General features: G+C 35.8%; 1 protein-coding gene across 1 annotated transcript in view; it reads right to left on the reverse strand.

Annotated features, from left to right (window-relative positions):
* ADGRV1 (adhesion G protein-coupled receptor V1) overlaps positions 1–23,587 on the reverse strand; it is a gene marked incomplete at its 5' end in the record, with an annotated part of 585,014 nt that overhangs the window by 350,837 nt on the left and 210,590 nt on the right. Inside the window, 8 exon segments of the mRNA XM_079143469.1 lie at positions 459–607; positions 2,709–2,941; positions 3,204–3,389; positions 3,561–3,699; positions 4,591–4,714; positions 5,687–5,804; positions 19,256–19,420; positions 23,011–23,190. Coding sequence (XP_078999595.1) covers positions 459–607; positions 2,709–2,941; positions 3,204–3,389; positions 3,561–3,699; positions 4,591–4,714; positions 5,687–5,804; positions 19,256–19,420; positions 23,011–23,190 — 1,294 coding nt within the window.

A 23,587-nucleotide genomic window follows, 5' to 3' on the forward strand; every position in this document is an offset into this window, starting at 1 on the left:
CCAGAAAGCAGGATCAAGATCCAGATACTACTACCTATGTCTGGATCAGTTACAAAGTCATTTCATTCTATGATTGTTCACTAAAAAGTGAATATTCAATCATTTCTCATCACATAGGTAATTAAATATTAAATGTTAGAGAGCTTTTCATTAAAATATTTAAAACAGAAACATTTTAATAATCCTAAGGTTAAGCATAATTTTTTCTAGATTTACTTGTTTTTAACCATTTGGCTTTGCCATATACAGAATGGTTCAAGGCTCAATAATGATAATTGAAAACATATTTTCCAAAATGAGCAAATATAAAAATACAAATATATATGTGTGTGCACAGACACACATACACACCAAACCAAGAAAATTTTACATACACAGATTCAAACTGAATGTCATGTTCAGGTACTTTGTAATTCAGAAGATGGTGGAAAACTTACAAGTAAACCACCTGGACCTACCTTTGAAAGTAGTATACTTTGGGTCAAATTCGATGATACCCTCTGCATTATCATTTTTCATTATTATGATTCGAACAACAGAAGTGTTTCCTACTTCAGGAGGTTGATCTATCTGAAGTCCATTTTCTTTGATGGTAAAATCATATCCTCTTAGAAAGTCATAAGAAATAATATTTTAAAACACAAAAAATAAATAATAAATATATAATTGCTTAGCATGAATTGAAAGATCCTGTAGAATCTTTCAGCTCCTGTTACTTAGTATTATTAAGTATTGTAATGCTTTAAAGGATCTTCAACACTAAGGTGCTCTTTACTTTCAAAATAATGTTTTGAACAAGACTTCTGTGCTGCTCCCAATTATTGGTACTTACATGAAACCAAAACTAATATAAAATCACTAAACTTGGGCAATGTGAACATAGTAAAACTATTAGGAAATTTGGAAGCAGCTGTAATAAAACAAACATCTGGAGATAGCCTCTGAGCACATGTTACAGTAATGTGCCTAGGGCACTCAGAAAGTAAATCAGCTAGGTGTGAGATTTACATTGCTTGAGTAAGAGGTTTACTTTAAAGACACAATGCTTATTTTGCCAGTAAATTTCAAGTTAAACCATCAATATTTAAGAAAATATTTTAATGAAACTATAATTCCTCTATATTGAGGGTAGTTTACTTGTATAATAACATATTTCTACAAAAGATCTTTTTTTAGATAGATGCTATTCTCATCAAACAAATTTTGACTTACAGGTCTTTATGTCACTTTAATTTCTAAAGATAAAACAATGACAGTGTATGATTTTAGTCCTTCTTACTATTTTACTTTTTGTATTTATACCCTATTTTATACTGAAAGGTTAAAAGTGGTAAGTAAATATTTTGTGTTGGGCAAAACTGTAAATCTGAGGATTAAAATATTAAATGATAAACCATTACCAGTATGGTAATCAGTTCACTGATTACCATAAACTAATATCAAAGTAGTAACAATTCTAGCAAGCAGGCAAAAGGGGGGAAACACTGTGCTAACTACTTTCTTTTTCAGATCAAAGGAAGTCTAGAAATTCATCTGGAAGGAAAAACTTCTTTCCCAGAATTAAACTTAAGTAGGAACTACTTTTTTTAAAGGACAGTCAAAAAGGGAAAAATCTTTGAGTCCTAGTTATATTCAATAACACAAATATGATCTCATATTTAATTAGCTATTTCTTCCAAAATGCACTTATTTAATCCAAGTTGTGACCAGTTTTACTTTTAACACATTTAATATGTGTAGAAATTCATTCCCACTGCCAGACAATAAATCATTTCTAGGAAACTAAAGATTTGAAGTATAAGTAAACACAAAACTATATTTCCCCCAGCTGGGATGATGTATCCTCTACCTAAGTCACTAAGAGGAATATTTTAGTTTAAAAAGTTTATGAAGCATGATATTAGGTAACAAAAGGAAAACTATTTTCAAGTGCAAGAAAATTTTGTTTCAGACTTCCGTAAGCACAAACGTTATTCTAGTGGAAGGATCCCCTTTCTGGACCCTGTGTAAGCTGCGCAGAGGAGAGGAGTTTGCAAGGCTGTTTTGACCTGTGAGCTGCTCAATCATGGGTTCTGAAGTACATGCTAAGGGTGTTTTCTGTCTTGTCAATTGAGTCAGATCCGCAAAATCAGGGAATGAAAAAGACTCATGATGGTTATCTTTTCATCTTCACTAAAAACATAGTGCACATTAACGGCCAACCATCTTTGACTAAAAAATTTCTGCACTTTAAAACTGGTGTTGGGCAGCATCTACCTCTTTCACCCATAAGAAGACAATACAATATAGCTTTCAGATACACAGTGAAAGACGTCCCTCCCTCCAGTCCTTTCACAGGTACAGAAACAGTAGGGAGCAAATTCTGCCACACCAAAAGGCCCGTGACCTAGAGAACAGTTAGGTTCTTTCCTCACCAAATTCCTAGACACCGTATCATGCTTGTTCCCTGCTTGCTCTGAATGAATCCACAGACCAGAACCACATACTTTGCACATTCAAGGGAAAAATTAAAACTCAGAAAAGTGCAAAAATTAACACCTAGTCTTTTTTATAATTTCCCTTCTATGACCTGTTTGAATGTCACACAAGTCTGAAAAAAAAAAGCAAGAAAAGAGCAGTTGTACACCCCAATGTTAGTATCTACACTTGTAGCTTTTATTCATCCTCTCTCCCTCTCTCCTTTTTTTTCATTTCCTTTTCTCCTTTACCTTTCCTGGAGTTCCACCTTTAGAATTGCTACAGAAAATTCCTCAGGGCCTTCAGGATAGTCGTCATCAAGGATTTCAACATGCAGACTCTTGACCATCTCTCCGGCTTCAAAGAGAAGTTCTCCTGATGCAGAAATAAAATCCGAGCCAGCATCTGCAGTCCCGCTCACAGTCTGGTACCAGAGTTTCACCAGGCCAAAATATCCACCTGAACGGATGACTGTGACATTAACCTACGCAAAAAGCATTTTCTCATTTGATTTGGATGTCTAATCTGCCAGAAAACATTATCTCTAATTAAAGACTATTTACCAGGATTATGTTGAAGTTAAACATGAATTTATAAAGTATGTATGTTAAAATAATGATGTCAGGAGCAATTAAATATGTTTGTGAAAAACCTTAGAATGCTAACAAGGGAATGCATTTTAAAAGAGCAGTCACAATATCGAAAACAAGAACAATATGAAGATTTTTAAGCATGTCACATCATACCCCCTGTGCTGCTTCTGACACTCGAAGCTGCTCCTGTGAAAAGGAAAATCGGCCATAGGGAGAGTCACTGGCCACCACAGTGATGTTGGCCGTGCTTCTGGAGTCACTCAGCACTCCTCCCTCACTGACTCCAGTGAGCTCAAACTCATAGAAAGACTTTTCCTCAGGAATATCATCATTCAAAGCCTAGAGAGGGATGAAAACAGTCATTAGCAGTAAAATCTGTAAAACTTAAACATATGTTTTACATAAAAAGCAGCAACACACTCTTCACTATTAACCTCCTCTCAGCCCACCCCAACACCACCACCACACACACACACAGTAAATGGCATAACAAACTAGCAACATTGATACCTGTATCACTACAACGGCTGCAGACTGTCCGTCCCGCATTGTCAGTTTTCCTGATGTCTCAGCAAACACCCCCACAGAAGGAGGGATGATTCTCCAGAACACTGTGACCTCCCCCCAGATTGCTGGGGCACGAACAAGGCTATGACAATACACAAATGTATATTCAACACATTTTGATTGCTGGTACTTTCCCTAAATGTTTGTGAGTCACCCAACAGTAACCAAATTACATTTATTTCAAGAACATTATGCTTTTAACTAAACTCATCTATCAATTTTAAATCACAAGAAAGTATTTAGAAAGTACCGAGCTAGTGTAAATATATCTCGAAAGCATATTAACAAAAGCTGAACATTAATAGTGTGAGGTTTAGGGAATAAAAAGAAGTAGTTACAGATTTTTAATTAATACACAGAGCAGGAAATATGAATACCCTAACAAACTTCTCCAAACAACAATCAACATTTCATACATGTGCATGATGATGGAAAAGGTTAAAGAATCATCTTTGGATAACTATCAAAAAGATAAAATATTGAGTCAAATCCAGTCACTTCTTTATGGCTGCCATCTCTATTCCTCATGAGAAAATTTGGGAGAAACAAATATGCCTCTGATCATACCAATTTAGTTATATAAATCCTGACACTGTAACACTTAGAATCAAAATCTTTGATCTCAATCCTTTTCTAAGAAATGGTTTTTCAGCTAAGGCATACATGCTTACAAAGATGAAGTAACTCCTATATTGAACATTTAGCTACAGAACAGGACTGAACGCAAGACCTTTTGATCTCAACTCCATGTGTTTTCTTTGGTGTAGGTTATGCAGATCATCCACTAGTCTGAAACTTCTTGAGATCTAATTTCCGTTTCAGTCTAAAGAGTGCAGCATCTCCAGATGAGGCTACCTCTACATAAAATGATGATGCATGCACTGTGTATGCACTGAGAATGGTGTACCAAAGCTAATCCATTAAACAAAACATCTTCACCCCACATAGGCAAAGAAAAAACTGAAGCCCTTACCTGATGATAGCAGTACCATTATATTTTGATGAGGGCTCCCCAATGAGGATATGCCTAGATGATGGAGCTATCCCAATTTCTCCTGGCGCTCCCCTTTCTCCCCGAATGATTATTGATGCACTACCTAAGTTGGAGGTGACATATAACACAGAAAGGATAACTACCAAAAGTATGAACAGTGATGCTCGAATTTTCTTGACCACAGAATTTGCTTTATGTCACAGACCCATTTATAGGTGGAGTTTTGATGGAAATACAAAATTTTTATAACTAAAGTTTATAGGCCACTTTTTACTGTTATTATTGTTGATAGAGCACACAATAAAAATATTTTTTATACATTTTCTACTGATCCAAGCAACAAATCATCATATGGATCATATGATGCTGTTTCTGAAATGTCAAAGTATCTAGTTACAAGTTTCAGATGAAAACAGGTATTCAGTACATATCAAATATGTTGTTTTAAAATAATGTATTATAAAAGTAATATGTGAACATTAAAATATGTTTAGAAAATTTAGAAAATCAAAAACCACTATTAACATTTTAAATACATAATTCCAAACATACATAAGACTAGCACATCAGAGCACTTGCCTAGCATGCATGAGGCCTTGGGCTTAATTCCCAGCACAGACAAAAAGAAAAAAAAAAAAAGAAGAAAGAAAACATGTACATGACAAAAATGGGATTAAATTGAGCATGCTGTTCTGAAATCTATTTTATTAACATAATAATTACCCACATAATTATTCCTCATTTTCAATATAATTGATTTTCTGCAACATCATTTTGAATGACTGCATAATATTCTGCAACATTTAGCCAGTCTCCAAATATCATACCAAGTAGGAAGATACCATATTTAATTTTTTGATTTTTTTTAAAAAAGTCACAGCTAAGCAGTATGAAATCTCTGACCTATGCCTTACCAATATAGGGTATTATAATTTTAATTTAAAAATGTATTTACCTTGAGTACATCTTTATGTTTTAGCAAACATTATAGGAATTAGAAAACTAACATTGCCTATCTCTGTAACTACTGATTACCTGGTTTAATCTATTTTTTAATTTCCAAAATTTCTCTTACCTTTTGCAGGAGATATTTCTACCTCATCAATTGGTAACAGCTGAATTATAAAATGCCTGTCATTTTCCAACATGGTGTCTTGCAGTGCATGCAATACAATGGTCTTCTGAGACTCTGTCTACATCAAATGAGAAGAACAATAAATCTTCCAGATTGACCAAAGTCAAATTTTGAGTGTTTTTATTAGCAGAATAATTTTTATGCCCATAATCACTTTTTAAGTGTGTCCTTTCTGTCATCCAGAATTAGGGTTGCATCTAGAGAGAATTACTATACAAAAAAATCAGCTCTGACTATAAATTCCATTTGGGTTCTTAATGGAAAAAATGGGAAAAAAATTAACACATCTCCTAAGTTTACTGAAAAATTTCAACACTAGAGTCCAATCTCTTAGGGGACAAAATGGTTACATCATAATGCACAATGACAAAATTCACAGATTTAATATTTGTAAGGGGAGTTAGCTATATTCAAAGAAAAAGCATGCAATGGATGACCTGAGATTATAGTCACAGCTGCAATCCACAGCCCAGAGATGCCTGCTGCTGTTAATCATCACTGACATCCTTCTCATGGCCTGTTTTGTCAATGTTAAGTTGTCACTGGCACCTTCCTAGTTAACAAAAGTACCAGAAGCAGCAATACAAGAGCCTAATTTATAAAAAAAAAAAAAAAAAAAAAAAAAAAAAAAAAAATCCAGTGCTTCCATTAAGGAACCTGGTATTTTATATACACATTTTGGTTTTCTCTTACCCTCACCTTTCAGATTGTTTTCCTTTGTTTTTATAAGTTCCACTTGTTTCTTGTTGAATACATCCTGTTATCCTACACTTTTTTCCCATTGCTGCTAAAACACAGGAATGCTATTTTTATTTATTTATTTATTTATTTATTTATTTATTTTTGAGATGAGGTCTCAGGGTCCTGCTATGTTGCCCAGATTGGCCTTGAACAGCTGGGTTCAAGTGACCTTCCCACCTCAATCTTCCCAAGTAGCTGGAACTACAGATGCATGCTATCATGTCTGGCACAGAATGTTACTGATTTTATGTTTCATTAATTTTTTGTTGTTGTTTTTGATCTTGGTTGTCAGGAGCACAGTTTGTACTGATCCTCTTCTTGTCTGTAGCATTATTTCCATTGAACAATAGATGACCTTTTATTTCTATTTATTCTCTTTGTCCCCTTTATCTGTCCATTTCTTTTGTTTGTTTTGTTTTGCTTTTTTTGGTATCAGGAATTGAACTCAGGGCCACTTTACCATTTAACTACATCCCCAGTCCTTTTTAAAATTTTGAGACAGAGTCTCCTGAATTGCCTAGGCTGGTCTTGAACTTGGCAATCCTTCTGCCTCAGCTTCCCAAGTAGCTGGGATTATAATCATGCACCACCATGCCCTGTTTGTTGTTTCTGACATGGGGTCTCACTATATTGCCCAGACTGGTCTCATACTCCTGAGTTCTAGTGATCCTCTCATCTCAGCCTGCACACAGAGTAGTTGGGATTGCAGGTGCTCACCAAAGTACCAAAGGGCTTCTGCCTTTCAATACCATTTGTCAATTCTCTCCCCATCTTGTCACTCATTCCTAAATGCAATGTGTCTTAAGTTTTCTTTTAGTATATACTGTTGAAGTCATCCACGTTTCTGTGTGTAGATTTAATTTATCCTTTTGATTGGTGTGGACAGTCCACTGTCTGCATTTATAATATTTGCAGCATTTATCTAATAAAAACTACTAACTGTTGTAAATAATATTACCATGAACATTTTTCTACATGCTTCTTGATATTTAGAGTAAGTTCTCTGAGAGGCTATTGATTTAAGATATGGTTAATTCTCATAATTCCCTATTTGCAAATTTGCCTGCTCAACAGAATTTTTTGTAACCTTCGACTCAATGTTCAGGCACTTTTATGGTCATTTGCAGATATGTGCACACTGGCAAAAATTTTTAACATATTTGTCATTTTAAATAGGCACTGCAACTCATACTTGAATAGCTTATCTAACACAAAACAATATTTTCTCCTTATAACACATCACAACCTACTTGTGCTGAAGACTGAAGATTTCAGCTCCACACTTGGAGGCCATTTAAAACAGTAAAATCACCAACAAAAAAGCACAAAAATGAAAATAAAATGGCAATATATTGATGATAAAAAAGACATTCGTTTACATTATAAGAGTGGAAACAAGAAAAGGCACAGTCTTGTTTCACCTCAGCTGGGAATGTACTAATTGGGTGAATCAAATTTTCCACCACTACTTGCGTGTCCACAAATGACCATGAAAGTACCAGGAGTATTGATTTGGGGAGTTACGAATAAATTTTAGTCAACAGGCAAATTCAGAAATGCAGTGTTGTGGATAATGATGGACATGCATCACAAGAATCAACTGTTTTACATAGTTATGTTGCCATCCACCTTACTACTCTAGATATAAGGCAGTTTTCCATGTGGTATGATCTCCATTTCTCAAAAAAATTGACAACAAGTAACAGGGGGAAAAGCTGAGAGGTGATTACAAGTAGCAAATCCCAGACAATATTTTTGAAACACTAGTTACAAAAGACAGTAATAAATGTTCTAGTATAAAAGGTGATGAGGAAGTTTCATGTGGAAATAGATTCAGAAGTGTTTCTCTATTAGAGATTCAAAATGCATGCAAGTAATTTTTTTTAAATTATACCAAGAAAGCTTTCTTTTCAATTTAGTTTCCCAACTCTATTTGAACACTCAATCTTTTAGAACAATTGTTATCCTGTAGAACAGTAGTGCAGAGCAGTAATTCAAGTAATGCTACTATAGACTACATTAGGAAAATAAAAAGTTTCTCAGCTTTTGGAAATTTGAAGTCATTAATTTCTTTAAAATATTTTTTAGTTGTAGATGGACACAGCTTTTATTTTATTTATGTATTTTTATATGGTGCTGAGGATGGAACCCAGTGCCTCACACATGCTTGGCGAGCACTCTTCCACTGAGCCACAATCCCAGTTGCTGAAGTTACTAACTTTTGATCATTCAATGTAGAAAAAGAGTTGACATTCACTACATTAAGTTGAGATAGCAACCTGATATTTCATTAGAATTTTTCTAAATGACTTTAAAACTATTTTAAAGCTTTTTTGTAAAGCATTTTCTAAGTGTCAGGAGGTTGGTTAGCTTCTTCACAAACATAACTTCATGTAATCTTTAGTCTTTGGTCAGGTTCAGCATTACTCTACTTGGTTTGTGTTTAGGAAACCAAATGTTTCCTAATGAAGAATTAATGAACTTCCCTGGAGTCACATGCTAGCAAATGGTAGAATAAAGATTTGAATTAAAGTCTAGCTAACTGTGGAATCTATATTGCTTTTATTTTTTTAGGGGCTACTCGCAGTATCACAAGAGAATTAAGACTGTAAAGAGAATAAACTAGATGAAAATGATTCAAATATAGGTGACACAAGACTGCAACAGCACATAAATCCTTGAGAAAGTGGAACTAGAGAAAACAGAACACTGAGCCAGAAATGTGAATTGCAGAAAGACAAATAAGAAATATCAGAACTTTAAAAGCCATGGTGAAAGAGAGTACTCTCAAAGAAAGGTGTTAGTATCAAATACTGAGAGGAATCAAGGCACTGGAAAACATATAACCAATTCTTTGGTGCAGTAAATGTGGGTTAGGATAAAAAATAAATGTTTAAGATAAATTGGAAAGTAAAAAGAGCAAGTTAGAGAACAGATTGCAGACTAAAATTCCATTTGTGTAAGAATAAGATACATATGCTTGAATATGCACAGAAAAATGTTATCTAAAAAAGTGTTAATAGTGGTTAACTCGGGTAAGTAGTAAAACAAGATCTAGGAGAATTCATGGGAATTTTACTCATTTTACATCCATCTGTATTGATTGAGGTTTACACTAAGACACACTTTTTATAATAAATTAAAACATAAAGATGGAGGGAAGAGACTTCTGAGTTAAACTGGCAGCAGGCTGACTAGGGGAGAGGTGCCTTCTTCAAATGCATTTATAGACACCATAAGGGACCTACGCTGATAACAGAAGAAAAAGAAAATGAAGAGAAAAGTTTTCTAAAATCAAGGCATGAAGAACCAAAGAAGGAGTGAGACCATTTGCTGAGGTCTCTGAACTCCAGGCCACAGAGACTACACCGAATACAATAACTGGCTGCCACAAAATTCAAACCTGTTGTGGTCCCACTCTCCTAAGCTCTTTCCTTTTCATATCAATTCTGAGCCTCCAGTTCACAATATGCATGGAGTAAATGGGATGGGAGTGATGCCTTGGATCCCAGGAATTACACAGTTAACAAGGGGACACTTAATAAGATCCCAAGCAGGGATGTACATTTTCCTAGAAGTTCTAACAACATTTAAAAAGTTCATATATTGGGCTGGGGATATGGCTCAGTTGGTAGAGTGCCTGCTTTGCATGCACAAGGCCCTGGGTTCAATCGCCAGCACTGCAAAAAAAAAAAAGAAAAAAAGAAAAGAAAAGAAAAGTCCATATATTGAATCTGACATAACTTTCCTATGTTCATATATGAATACACAATACACATCAGTGAAACTCCACATCATGTACAACCCACAAAAACAGGATCCTAATTAGAATAAGTTATACTCCATACATGAATAATAAGTCAAAATATACTCTACTGCCATTTATATCTAAAGAGAATAAATAAAAATTGAAAAAGAGTATGTATTATAAAATAGGTACAAGTAACTCTAAAGAGAACTACATGAATGGAGAGATGAAAATAATACTATTTAAGAATAACAATGTCAAAGAAAGATGCAACTGCAAAACTAAAATGTTCAAAAGGAGTAATAAACAGTAGAATTCAAGTTGCAGAAAATTTATTGTGATATACAGAATAAACTGAAATTTTTTTATCAGAATACAAAGGAAAAGGTGGACATAAAAATGATATGTGCCGGAGTGACCCTGCCCGACCACCACACCCAGGTTGGTCGCGACCACAGAGCGAGCCAACGGGCGAGTCAGCCCACCTGATCCCAACACCTGGTTAGTTGCCATCGCAGAGAGAACCGATTGCTTCTTTACAGGCTGGTGCAGAGATTTTGAATTATTCCTGAGGGCATGACCATCATCATTGGAAGGGCAGCTCCCTTCCTGAGACACCTACGAGAGACTGGAGGACCTTTGACAGGACCCAGGAGTCGAGAAGAGGAGGTATTGAGAGACTTGGGACCTACTCGTAACCACCAGGTAAATCTCTCCCACTGGGCAGGCTCCCCGGATAGGGTAGAGTCCCAGAATGCAGGGAACTTCGTGGAGTAGAGTGGCCGAGTGGGACTCCCTGGCTGGAGCCGTGAACCCAGTCAACCAAGAGCATTGTACAGGAGGACCGCCCAGCGAGAGGCTTCAGCACAGAGTAAGACTCCCTGGCCCAGAGGCTCCCTGGCCCAGAGGGTAGCTTGTAACAGAGGAGGGCCGCACAGTGAAGGAATCCCTCGCAGGGCTAGGCTCCCCAACCCAGGTAGGTCCAGACCCCTGGGAACATCACAGAGGAGGGCTGCCCAGTCCAGGCAGTAGTTCTAGACTGAAGGGAACTTCTCAGAGGAGAGTTGCCCAGCAAAACTTACCCATGAGCTGCGACTTCCCCGCTGGGAGAGGGTTTCCCACCAGGGCAGTAGAACCAGGGACACAGGCCCAGATCAGATGTGCCCCAGTCTATAGTCTAGTCTCCTTTTGGCTGACGATCAGTCAACAAGTGAAGGCCCCTCTGCCCACTGACGAGGAATATACCCCACCTGAAGGCCACCACCCCAAAAGGGGCAGCTTCCTTCTGGAGCACCACATTATCGAGTTCCTCCAAGACTTAAGGCTACTGAAGGCTAGGAGGGACAATAGTAGTCAATAGGGGAAATCTGCAATATCTCAGAGTTTCATTACTAGAAGGATAGATACCTGAGCAATATGAGAAAACAAGGGAAGAAAATGTCCCAAACAACCCTAGATGCTACAGCAATAAAATCCAATAACAGCATGGCAGAAGAAATGTCAGAAAGGGAGTTCAGAATGTACATAATTAAAATGATCAGGGAAGCAAATGATGAAATGAAAGAGCAAATGCAGGCTGTGAATGATTGCACCACTCAACAGTTAAAAGAGCAAATGCAGGAAGCAAAAGAACACTTCAATAAAGAGTTAGAGAATTTGAAAAAAAAAAAAAAAAACAAAACAGAAATCCTTGAAATGAAGGAAACAATAAACAAAATTAAAAACTCCATAGAAAGCATAACCAATAGGATAGAACACATGGAAGACAGAACCTCAGACATTGAAGACAAAATATTTAACCTTGAAAACAAAGTTGACCAAACAGTGAAGATGGTAAGAAATCATGAACAGAATCTACAAGAATTATGGGATATCATGAAAAGGCCAAATTTAAGAATTATTGGGATTGAGGAAGGCACAGAGAAATAAATCAAAGGAATGAACAATCTATTCAATGAAATAATATCAGAAAATTTCCCAAATCTGAAGAATGAAATGGAAAACCAAATAAAAGAGGCTTATAGGACTCCAAATACACAAAATTACAATAGACCTACAGCAAGGCACATTATTATGAAAATACCTAACATACAAAATAAAGACAGAATTTTAAAGACTGCGAGAGAAAAGAATCAAATTACATTCAGGGGGAAACCAATAAGAATATCAGCAGATTTTTCAATACAGACCCTAAAAGCTAGAAGGGCCTGGAACAACATTTTTCAAGCTCTGAAAGACAACGGATGCCAACTAAGAATCTTATACCCAGAAAAACTTACCTTCAGATTTGACGAGGAAATAAAATACTTCCATGATAAACAAAAGCTAAAAGAATTTACAAAAGAAAGCCAGCATTACAGAATATTCTCAGCAAAATGTTCCATGAGGAAGAGATGGAAAACAAGGATGCAAATCACCAATGGGAGGAAGTAGCCTAAAGAAATAGCCAAATAAAGGAGAAACCAAATCATGTCAAAAAAAAAAAAATGAGTTAAATGACTGGGAATACAAATCATATCACAATAATAACCCTGAATGTTAATGGCCTGAACGTATCAATCTAAAGACATAGACTGGCAGATTGGATTAAAAAGAAAAATCCAACAATATGCTGCCTGCAAGAGACTCATCTCATAGAAAGAGATACCCATAGACTAAAGGTGAAAGGATGGGAAAAAAACATACCATGCACATGGACACAGCAAAAAAGATGGACTATCCATCCTCATTTCAGATAATGTGGATTTCAAGCCAAAACTAGTTAGAAGGGACAAAGAAGGACATTACTACTGCTTAAGGGAAGCATAAATCAGCAAGACATAACAATCATAAATATCTATGCCCCGAACATTGGCTCATCCATGTACATCAAACAAATCCTTCTTAATTCCAGAAATCAAATAGACCACAACACAATAATACTAGGCAATTTTAACACACCTCTCTCACCATTGGATAGACTCTCCAAACAAAAATTGAATAAAGAAACCATAGATCTCAATAACACAATCAACAATTTAGACTTAACAGACATATATAGAATATACCATCCAACAAAGAATGAATACACTTTCTTCTCAGCAGCACATGGATCCTTCTCTAAAATAGACCATATATTATGCCACAAAGCTACTGTTAGCAAATACAAGAAGATAGAGGTACTACCTCGTATTCTATCAGATCATCATGGATTGAAATTAGAAATGAATGACAGAATAAAAAACAGAAACTTCTCCAATACCTGGAGATTAAATAATATGCTATTATATGATGAATGGATAACAGAAGACATCAGGAGGGAAATTAAAAAATTTTTAGAATAAACGAGAACAAAGACACATCATATCAAAATCTCTGGGACACTATGAAAGCAGTACTTAGAGGAAGATTTATTTCATGGGGCGCATTCAACAAAAGAAGTAGAAATCAACAAATAAACGACTTAACACTACAGCTCAAAGCCCTAGAAAAGAACAGAGCAACTCCAAAAGTAGTAGAAACAGGAAATAGTTTAAAATCAGACCTGAAATCAATGAAATTGAAACAAATGAAACACAGAAAAAATTGACAAAATAAATAGTTCATTCTTTGAAAAAATAAACAAAATTGATAAACCCTTAGCCACACTAACAAAGAGAAGGAGAGAGAAAACCCAAATTACTAAAATTCGGAATGAATAAGGAAATATCACGACAGACACGATTGAAATGCAAAACATAATTAGAAGCTATTTGAAAATCTATACTCCAACAAAACAGAAAATCTCGAAGATATCAGCAGGTTTCTAGAGACATATGAATTACCTAAACTGAACGAGGAGGACATACAAAATTAAAGAGATCAATTTCAAGTAATGAAATAGAAGAACTCATCAAAAGCCTACGAACAAAGAAAAGTCCGGGGACCAGATGAGTTCTCAGCTGAGTTCTACGAAACCTTTAAGAAGAGCTCATTCCAATACTTCTCAAAGTATTCCATGAAATAGAATAGGAGGGATCCCTCCTAAACTCATTCTATGAAGCCAATATCACCCCTGATACCTAAACCAGACAGAGGACACATCAAGGAAAGAAAATTTCAGACCAATATACTTAATAACATTGATGTAAAATTCTCAACAAAATCTTAGCAAACCACATACAAAAATATATTAAAAAGATAGTGCACCATGATCAAAGTGGGTATTATCCGAGAGATGAAAGGTTGGTTCAAACATCCGGAAATCATAAATGTAATTCACCATATCAACAGACTTAAAGTCAAGAATCACATGATTATTTCGATAGATGCAGAAAAAGCATTTGATAAATACAGCATCCCTGCATGCTCAAAACACTGGAAAAAATAGGGATAGTGGGAACATTCCTTGACATTGTAAAGGCCATCTATGCTAAGCCCATGGCCAATATTATTCTTAAATGGTGAAAAACTGAAAACATTTCCCCTAAAAACTGGAACAAGGCAGGAATATCCTCTTTCACCATTTTATTCAACATTGTCCTCGAAACTCTAGCCAGAGCAATAGACGAAGGAAATTAAAGGGATATAAATAGGAAAAGAAGAACTCAAACTATCCCTATTTGCTGATGACATGATTATATATTTAGAGGAACTGGGAAATTTCACCAGAAAACTTTTAGAACTCATAAGTTCTAAATTCAGTAAAGTAGCAGGATATAAGATCAGTGCTCAGTAAAATAGCAGGATATAAGATCAATGCTCATAAATCTATTGTATTTTTATACATAAGTGATAAATCCTCAGACAGAGAAGTTAGGAAAACTACCCCATTCACAATAGCCTTGAAAAAAATAAAATACTTGGGAATCAATCTAACAAAAGAGGTGAAAGACCTCTACAATGAGAACTACAGAACAATAAAGAAAGAAATTAAAGAAAACCTTAGAAGATGGAAAGATCTCCCATGTTCTTGGATAGGAAGAATTAATATTGTCAAAATGGCCATACTACCAAAAGTGCTATACAGATTCAATGCAATTCCAATTAAAATCCCAATGACGTACCTTACAGAAATAGAGCAAGCAATCATGAAATTCATCTGGAATAATAAGAAACTCAGAATAGCTAAAGCAATCCTTAGCAGGAAGAGTGAAACGGGGTATCGCAATACCAGGACTTCAACTATACTACAAAGCAATAGTAACAAAACGGCATGGTATTGGCACCAAAATAGACAGGTAGATCAATGGTACAGAATAAAGGACATGGACACAAACCCAAATAAATACAATTTTCTCATACTAGACAAAGGTGCCAAAAATATGCAAAGGAGAAAAGATAGCCTCTTCAACAAATGGTGCTGGGAAAACTGGAAGTTCATATGCAGCAGAATGAAACTAAACCCCTCTCTCTCACCCTGCACAAAAAATGGATCAAGGACCTTGAAATCAGACCAGAGACCCTTCATCTTATAGAAGAAAAAGTAGGTCCAAATCTTCACCTTCTTGTCTTAGGATCAGACTTCCTTAACAGGACTCCCATAGCACAAGAAATAAAGGCAAGAATCAATAACTGGGATAGATTCAAACTAAAAAGCGTTCTCTTCAGCAAAGGAAACTATCAGCAATGTGAAGAGAGAGCATACAAAGTGGGAGAAAATCTTGGCCACTCATACTTCAGATAGAGCACTAATCTCCAGAATCTATAAAGAACTCAAAAAACTCTACTCCAAGAATACAATATCCAATCAACAAATGGGCTAAGGAAATGAACAGATAGTTCACAATAAGAAGATCTACAAGCAATCAACAAATATGAAAAAATGTTCAACATCTCTAGTAATAAGAGAAATGCAAAATCAAAACTACCCTAAGATTCCTTCACTCCACTCCAATTAGAATGGCAATTATCAAGAATACAAGCAACAATCTGTGTTGGCAAGGATGTGGGGAAAAAGGTACACTCATACATTGCTGGTGGGGCTGCCAATTAGTGTAGCCACTCTGGAAAGCAGTGTGGAGATTCCTTAGAAAACTTGAATGAACCACCATTTGACCCAGCTATCCCACTCCTTGTCCTATATCCAAAGGACTTAAAATCAGCATACTACAGAGATACAGCCACATCAATGTTCAATAGCTGCTCAATTCACAATAGCCAGATTGTGGAACCAACTTAGATGCCCTTCAATGGATGAATGGATAAAGAAACACACAATGGAATATTACTCTGCCATAAGAATGATAAAATTATGGCATTTGCAGGCAAATGGATGAAATTGGAGAATATCATGCTAAGTGTGATAAGCCAATTTCTAAAAACCAAAGGACGAATGATCTCACTGATAAGCGGATGATGACACATAATGGGGAGTTGGAGGGGGGCAAGAATGGAGGAAGGAGGGACTGTATAGAGAGAAAAGAGGGGCGGGAGGGGTGTGGAGGAAGGAAAAAAATAACAGAATGAGTCAAAAAACTATTACCCTAGGTAAATGTATGATTACACAAATGGTATGCCTCTACTTCATGTACAGAGAAACAAGATGTATCTTATTTGTTTACAATAAAAATAAATTAAAAAAAGAAATATTTAACCTTAAAAAAATGATATGTGTCAAATATCAGAGCATTAAATTAGTTTCTCTGGTGTGTTCCTTTCCTTTGTTCTGTCTCTAGGGACCATTTTACTTCTTCCAGGCTACACTGAAAGCAAAGTTTCTAGGAAATTATTGAAGCTAAAGGGAAATAAAAGAGAGGGAAGAACTAAGAGTACTCTAGGGATTAATGTGGAAGAGGGAGAAAGGGAAGCAGGAATGGATAGAAAGGCAAAGATCAAAACTGGTAGGAGAAAAATAACACTTATTCATAAAGACCGAGGGGAAAAGTAGGAGAGATTCTCAGTGCAAGCTTCTCTTGAGCATGGCCCCACCCCCAATCTCCTTGGTAGATTCTCTGATATCCAATGAGATCTTATCCCTTCAAGACAGACTAATTACCCCTTCTGCTGGGAGTATTTCAAAGCAGACAGTTCTTCTCTGTGAGGCTCCTTTGGAAATGACCTCATGTGCAGAAATGCTTCTCCTGCAGGTTGGATTCTTCTTTCTGGCATAGTTTGCTCATGGTGACTACACAACACAAGATTATGAAACACAACTTCCTACAACTCAGGACAACTTCGGAAATTGTCAGTTCCTCTAGAAGACAAGCCGGAGAGTGTGGTAGTGTCCATTCAAGAACTGCATCATAGCGTGCCTTCAACACTGCACAACACTGCTTCTTCTCCTTGAACAGATGTTGATCCGAGGAGCACTCCCTGCAAAACCTCCAGCCCTGCATCCCATGACTTCTCACCAGGGAAGTCCCACTGACATATCACCTGCGGACCACTCCTCAGGCCGAGAGGCTTGCACACTTCAGTGACAATATGGAGCTCAGATATCCTTCATGAAGACAGAAAGAGTCAGGAGTAACTTCCCTCTGCTGGTAGAAAGGACTGAAAAGATCACGATGAGAATTTCTCTATGAGTGGGGGAATGGTGACTCCACACAGTCACTCTGACATTTTGAGGCAGTCAGGAAGTTTATGCAGTAACTGTTATGCCACTAGGGCTGCTCTTGTAGACTAGTATCTCAATTGTCATGTGTGCAATATGTTGCTGCGAGAATGATTTGTGGGATTAGAGATTCACCTATGCAGTAGTAGCCACGAGCAGGACCAGGAGAAGACTGGAGAGGGTCGTCAAAACCAAATTAGAACCCATGTCCTATCATAGGTATGAATATGCAAAAACAATGGACCTGCTATACAGTGTACATGAAATGTATAAGACTGGTGACAAAACAATTTGCAAACAAAATCAAATCAAGGAATAAATCCATTCCTCTTGAAGTTGTGCTCTGAAAAGGAATGGCCTTATTCACTGGGAGGAAAGATCAGATTATCTGCCATTTATAGATGCTCAAAACCAGAAACCCTTTCTAATCACCTGAGAAGTAAATCTAGCAGTTAGAACCTGGTAACTAGGAAATTAAGCCCATTATTATCAGGGAAAAGCTCAAAGCCACAGAAATTAAAGAATGATTTATAAATGTTAAATTTTCTTTGCATGCCAGGTGAGAAGTTTTCAGATCATGGCTAAGATATGTAATCTAGATATTTACTGAGTAACCATTTATTAGATTTTGATAAATGGATGACATATCTGAAACAACACACTGAGATTTTACGCCATTAAAGCAACCAAACATCTCAAAAATGGTAATATCTAAGTGGCAAATAGACTATCAGAGGGCAATCACTAATTAATTTCTTATTCCCTATTAGAAAACTAAAAGAAAAAAATACTATTTTTCTGTTTTTTCAAAAGCTCTGAAGAAATGTTAATTGACTACAAAACAAAAACAAAAACACATGACCCCTGGTTTCTGGTTCTAGTTGTTGTAGAAACTAATTGCATGGGCAAAGAGATCCTGGTCCTCCCTCAAAGTAAAATACAGAGGACCTGTAACCTTCATTTTTTGTTGTGGGGGACTGTGATACATACAGAAGGATTATAATGGGCTTCCCATTCTTAAATTATTATCTTGATTCAGTTTTTTTAGAAACCGAAATATAATATCAATCTTTTTCTCAAAGTGTACAGGGATGTTAAAATTCCAAATCTTGATCTGAGACTATCTATCTGATCTGAGACTGTCTATGAGATTGTATTATTATGATACACAATCAACCTAGCCTCACTATAGAAGTTCTGCATAATCAGTACTTTGTCCACAATCAGGAGAGCAACTGTAATAAGGCCATTTTGGTAGTGGGATAGAGACAGAGTGAATGAAACAATCTGACTGCAGAAATCAAGAGTTTTCTCCCTCTTTTTCTCTCAGAGAGGAAAATTTTTCCCCATGGTGCAGGGGATTTCAAAAAATTCCAGATGCATTGAATACTCTCATGTAAATTCATAGTAATACTATGCTAAAGAAAAATTAGATGAAATTAGAGAAACTACAAATTAGAAATGACAAATTAGACAAATATATCAGGAGTCCTCAGACTGCCTTTACCTCATCAAAATGAAGTGTTCCACTTAAAGGACTGAGATCATCTTTAGCCTTCTCATCTACAGTCCACAGAAGTCGGACAGCTCCCTTTCCCCCTGGGGACCGGACAACTGTCAGTGTCACATATGAATTAGGGTCATCAAATAAAAGGGAATCATTAATCATTACCTGAAAGAAAGAAAATCCAGTAAGACAAAAATAATAATAACAGAAGAAACAGAATCGTCTGTTCATGATAACTGCAGTTTGTGAATTTACAATTGCATTCATGGCACATTACAATCATGGTAGAGAAAAATGTTTCACTCCCCATTTCCTTTCCTTCTTAGACACTCAACAACATGGGATTTCCTATTTTCCTTGCAATTAGATGGAGCTACTGAATTCCTTCAGTAGATTATAGGCAAGGGTTACGTGCAACTGACACTCTGGCCATAAACTTCCACACAATCCTCCATATTCTCTCTTTTCCCTTTTTTCAGGTGAATAGAAAGGATGCCTGGGACCTAGAGGAGAGATGGAAGGAGTCTGATACCTGAGTTGTCAGTTAAAGAAAAGGTATCCATAAGAGTTAGCCAACTAGGAATACTGGGACTCTTATAAAGAATAAACACATCATGGGAAGTAACTGAGATTTAGGGTTCTTTGTAAAGGCATTCAAGCTCCCCAATAATTCAGACCTAAGCTTTCCTCTCAATTATCTGGAGTTTAACCACCTTAGTAGGTCAAAGTGTAAAAGAGGTTTTATTTAAAGAGAAGAGATTCAATACATTAATTTACCAGAACTTTTTTACACAAGTCCTTATTAAGATACCTAGTTCAAATGAATTACATATATTGATCAGTGAAGTCTGAATCAAACCCATAATATCCACCTGCTGTGTAAATGCCAAGTAACACAATGCTTTCCATTCTTAAGACAGATCAAAACAACATGAAACAAAGTCTTGTTTGTTTGCTTGCTTTCCATGAGACTGCATTCAAACCAAGAACAGAGATTTAGAGCTAACTAATATTTGTTGAGTTCCCATTACTTGTCAGTTCTTCATATACTTTTTCTTCTTTAAGAACATTTCAGTTTCTTCATCGGTTGAATTAGATGCTTACAGGCTTTTTCTTGTAACATTCATAGTGCTGCTAACATCACTGAACAAAGAAATAATAATGGAGCAGCCGTTGCCCTTCTCTGGTTGTGTGTATAGTATGCATAGAATAAAATTAGAAAAATAAACAAGCTGTTCTTTGTTTCATGATTGGATCCATCAGTCCCGTAGCTGCTCATATTGCACTGAGCTGGCCAGTGTGAATGCTAGGAACATCCTAGGACCTACTCTCTTGGTTGTTGTTTGCAGAAGACTGAACTGTTTTGGAATATGTAACATTACATAAACAGAGTCAAGTGTTTTCCAATGTGGTTATCGGGTTTTTATGGCCTTGCTGTGTACTTTGCCCTCTCTTTGACAGTAAATTTCTGCCTATGGCTTACAGTTTGACATTTAATTTATTAGCACTGCTCTGCACCCCTTCCTTAAGAGGGAAGATTTCACATGGTTTTATTGCATTTGTTTACTTTCAGGTTTTACTACAAGGTGTAATAATAAAATCAAAGATTTTTGGAAAAAAAGAAAGAAAGAACCACAGAAACTCAGAAATCTGACAACCAGACATGTACACATGTTTGGAAAAAAGGGGCCTAGAAAGTAGTTCAGACATTTAGAGAAATATTTAATAAGAAAAAAGAAATAAACACATCATAAATAAGCTGTATACCTGTGTGGCTTTTGATTCCACAGATATAACATTAATTTAGGTTTCACATGTGGATTTCTGTAGATTTCTGATATTCCCAGTACCTTGGCATATATACTGCATTGTTCTACCAACAGCTTATTAACTTTGGCACATTAATTCTATTGATCTTTTCTCAATGTTCTTCAGTTCTCAACCTAATCTGTGTCACAATTAATGCTAACAGTATGTTTACTGTGTGTGAAATATTGTATGTGTTATATACATGTAAAAAGATAAGTTCCATGTTATCAGGGACTTTAAGAAAAGTAGAATATAAGGAAAGCAGCTGGAGAGGTCTGCTAACAAGCTAAAATTAATTCTACACAATAAAAATAGCAACTAACATTTATGTTAAGCCCAGGTACAAGTGCTTTATGTATATCAACTCATTTATTCCACATAACAGTTATGGGGAATTATACACTAATGACTGAGTAACCTAAATCTCACTTGTACATCCCAAGAAAAATTGGAAATTTGAGGCTATTACAATAAGATTAAGTTAGGTTTAGAGCACTAAAGTTTATGATAGCAGTTAAAATAAAATGAGTAAACAAAAATTACTTATAAATAGTAACATAACTTTTTTTCCATGTCAGGAAGAGAAACTTATAAATGCATTATCCAACATCCAGCACCAAAGTATGATGAAGTTAAAAGCAAAAACATTAAGGTTTCACCACTTGAAGATCTGAACACTAAATACTAAGCTCCTAAGCTAATAGAGGCATTTTATTAAAAAATAAGTTACATATTCATATATATTAAAATATGCAATGAAATATCATGTGGTTGAAAATACACGAAATATTAAATATTAATTCTGTCTCTCTCAGGGTACTAATGTTATAGAAACTTCTGCTCTCCTCTTTATAGTTGTTTTGCTTTTCCCAGACTTTTAATGCTGTCTGAGAGAAAATCACAGCTACTATTTGCCAATCCATCATTCCTTGCAAACACTTCTGCTATTTTTTTCCAAAGGAAGAAAGAGAGTCTCATGGGGCTACAGCAAAATTGTGCTGTCCCTCTTATAGTTCCCATTTTCTAATGAAATTGAAATTTCAGTGACCAGATCATTAGGTAATTGTTAGGCTATATTTAAATTCGGGAGCATATGGGAAGTCGTGCTCTGAGAGGCAATTTGTAGATCTAGCCTTTCATCCACATGACAGTAAAGGCAAGGGGCATTCAAGCAGTTGGTTTATGACTGAAAATGATCCACAATGATCAGATACGAGTGATTAAATAAAGGGAGTGATGACATATGTAGTCAGAAAAGTTGCTAAGTATATTGGAACTGTTTAATGATCTTTGTGAATATTTCATCTGGGAAATTTCATCCTTTAAAAGATAAAGTCATAAGAATTATGACCCAGTGATCATGTAATAATAATTGTGATAAGAGTTAGAGTACTTTAAGATGTGGTGATACTTTAATATTAGTTGCCAAGCCAGGCTATACAAATATTTAATTCTTATGATTGGTTGAGCATTTTTCCCTCCCTCAGCAGTTGAATCAATAATAACTGGGCTCCTTCTTTCAGATCTTGGAAGAAAACAGCCAGTGAGAAGTAAGAGGGAAGAAACAGGACAGAGTACCAGAACTGAGAGAAATTTCTCTGACCAGCAAAACCCATCCTGGGATGCCACATCCAGACCACAACAGGCCTGTCTTGTGGCCAGGGTAGATAAAAAATAAAAGGTATGGACAAAAAGAACGTCCTGGTCTACTACACTCAATAAATAGGAATCACTTCCCCTCTGTAACTGATGTTAAGAGCTCACATTATATCAAGTTGTATGTATATGTTGGAAGATTGGCCCCTAAATTAATAGCCAACTCAAAAGATAATTGAAGAGAGAGATTTGTAAGTGACGAGTAATAAAGAATTTCAAAACAAAAATAACAGACACTTTTCTACTGAAAATACATGAAAGTTTTGCACTCCCCTAATATATTAACTTACAGTCTGTTCCTCAAATCCAAATACTCCTAGTGGAGAATCATTCGGTGGAATAATCACACTGACCACAACATTATCTCCAAGTCTACCACCTCCAACCACATGGTTTAAGGAGATATTGAACATCTCCATGAGCTCAACTTCGGCATCATCAGTTATGGTGATTTCTATCATTGCAGTAACCTATAAAAGAAAGGAAGGAAGGGAGAGAGGAAGAAGAAAAAAAAGAGAAAAGAAGGGAGAGAGGCAGGGAAGGAAACAATGTGATAATTTTTCCTCATATATATTCTAATAGAAACTTAGAAACACGACACAAAAGAAAAAAGCAACCATTTTGCCTGTTAGATTTATATACTTTTAAAGTAATGTATCTATATAGTAGTTGAAAGTCAGAAATTTATAAAGTCTTATTTTTAAAATAAAAGAAATCATAAATGTAATAAAATATAGCATATTTACAGATATAAAAAACAAGGACTCCTTATTCTTGAAAAAAATTGTAAGTGCTATGAATGATCAAACAACCATTCAACAAACAAAACCTAGTGTGCTTTGTATTAATATTACATGACATCAAATG

Source organism: Sciurus vulgaris (assembly GCF_902686455.1).
Source record: "Sciurus vulgaris genome assembly, chromosome: 6".
NCBI classification, from domain to species: domain Eukaryota; kingdom Metazoa; phylum Chordata; class Mammalia; order Rodentia; family Sciuridae; genus Sciurus; species Sciurus vulgaris.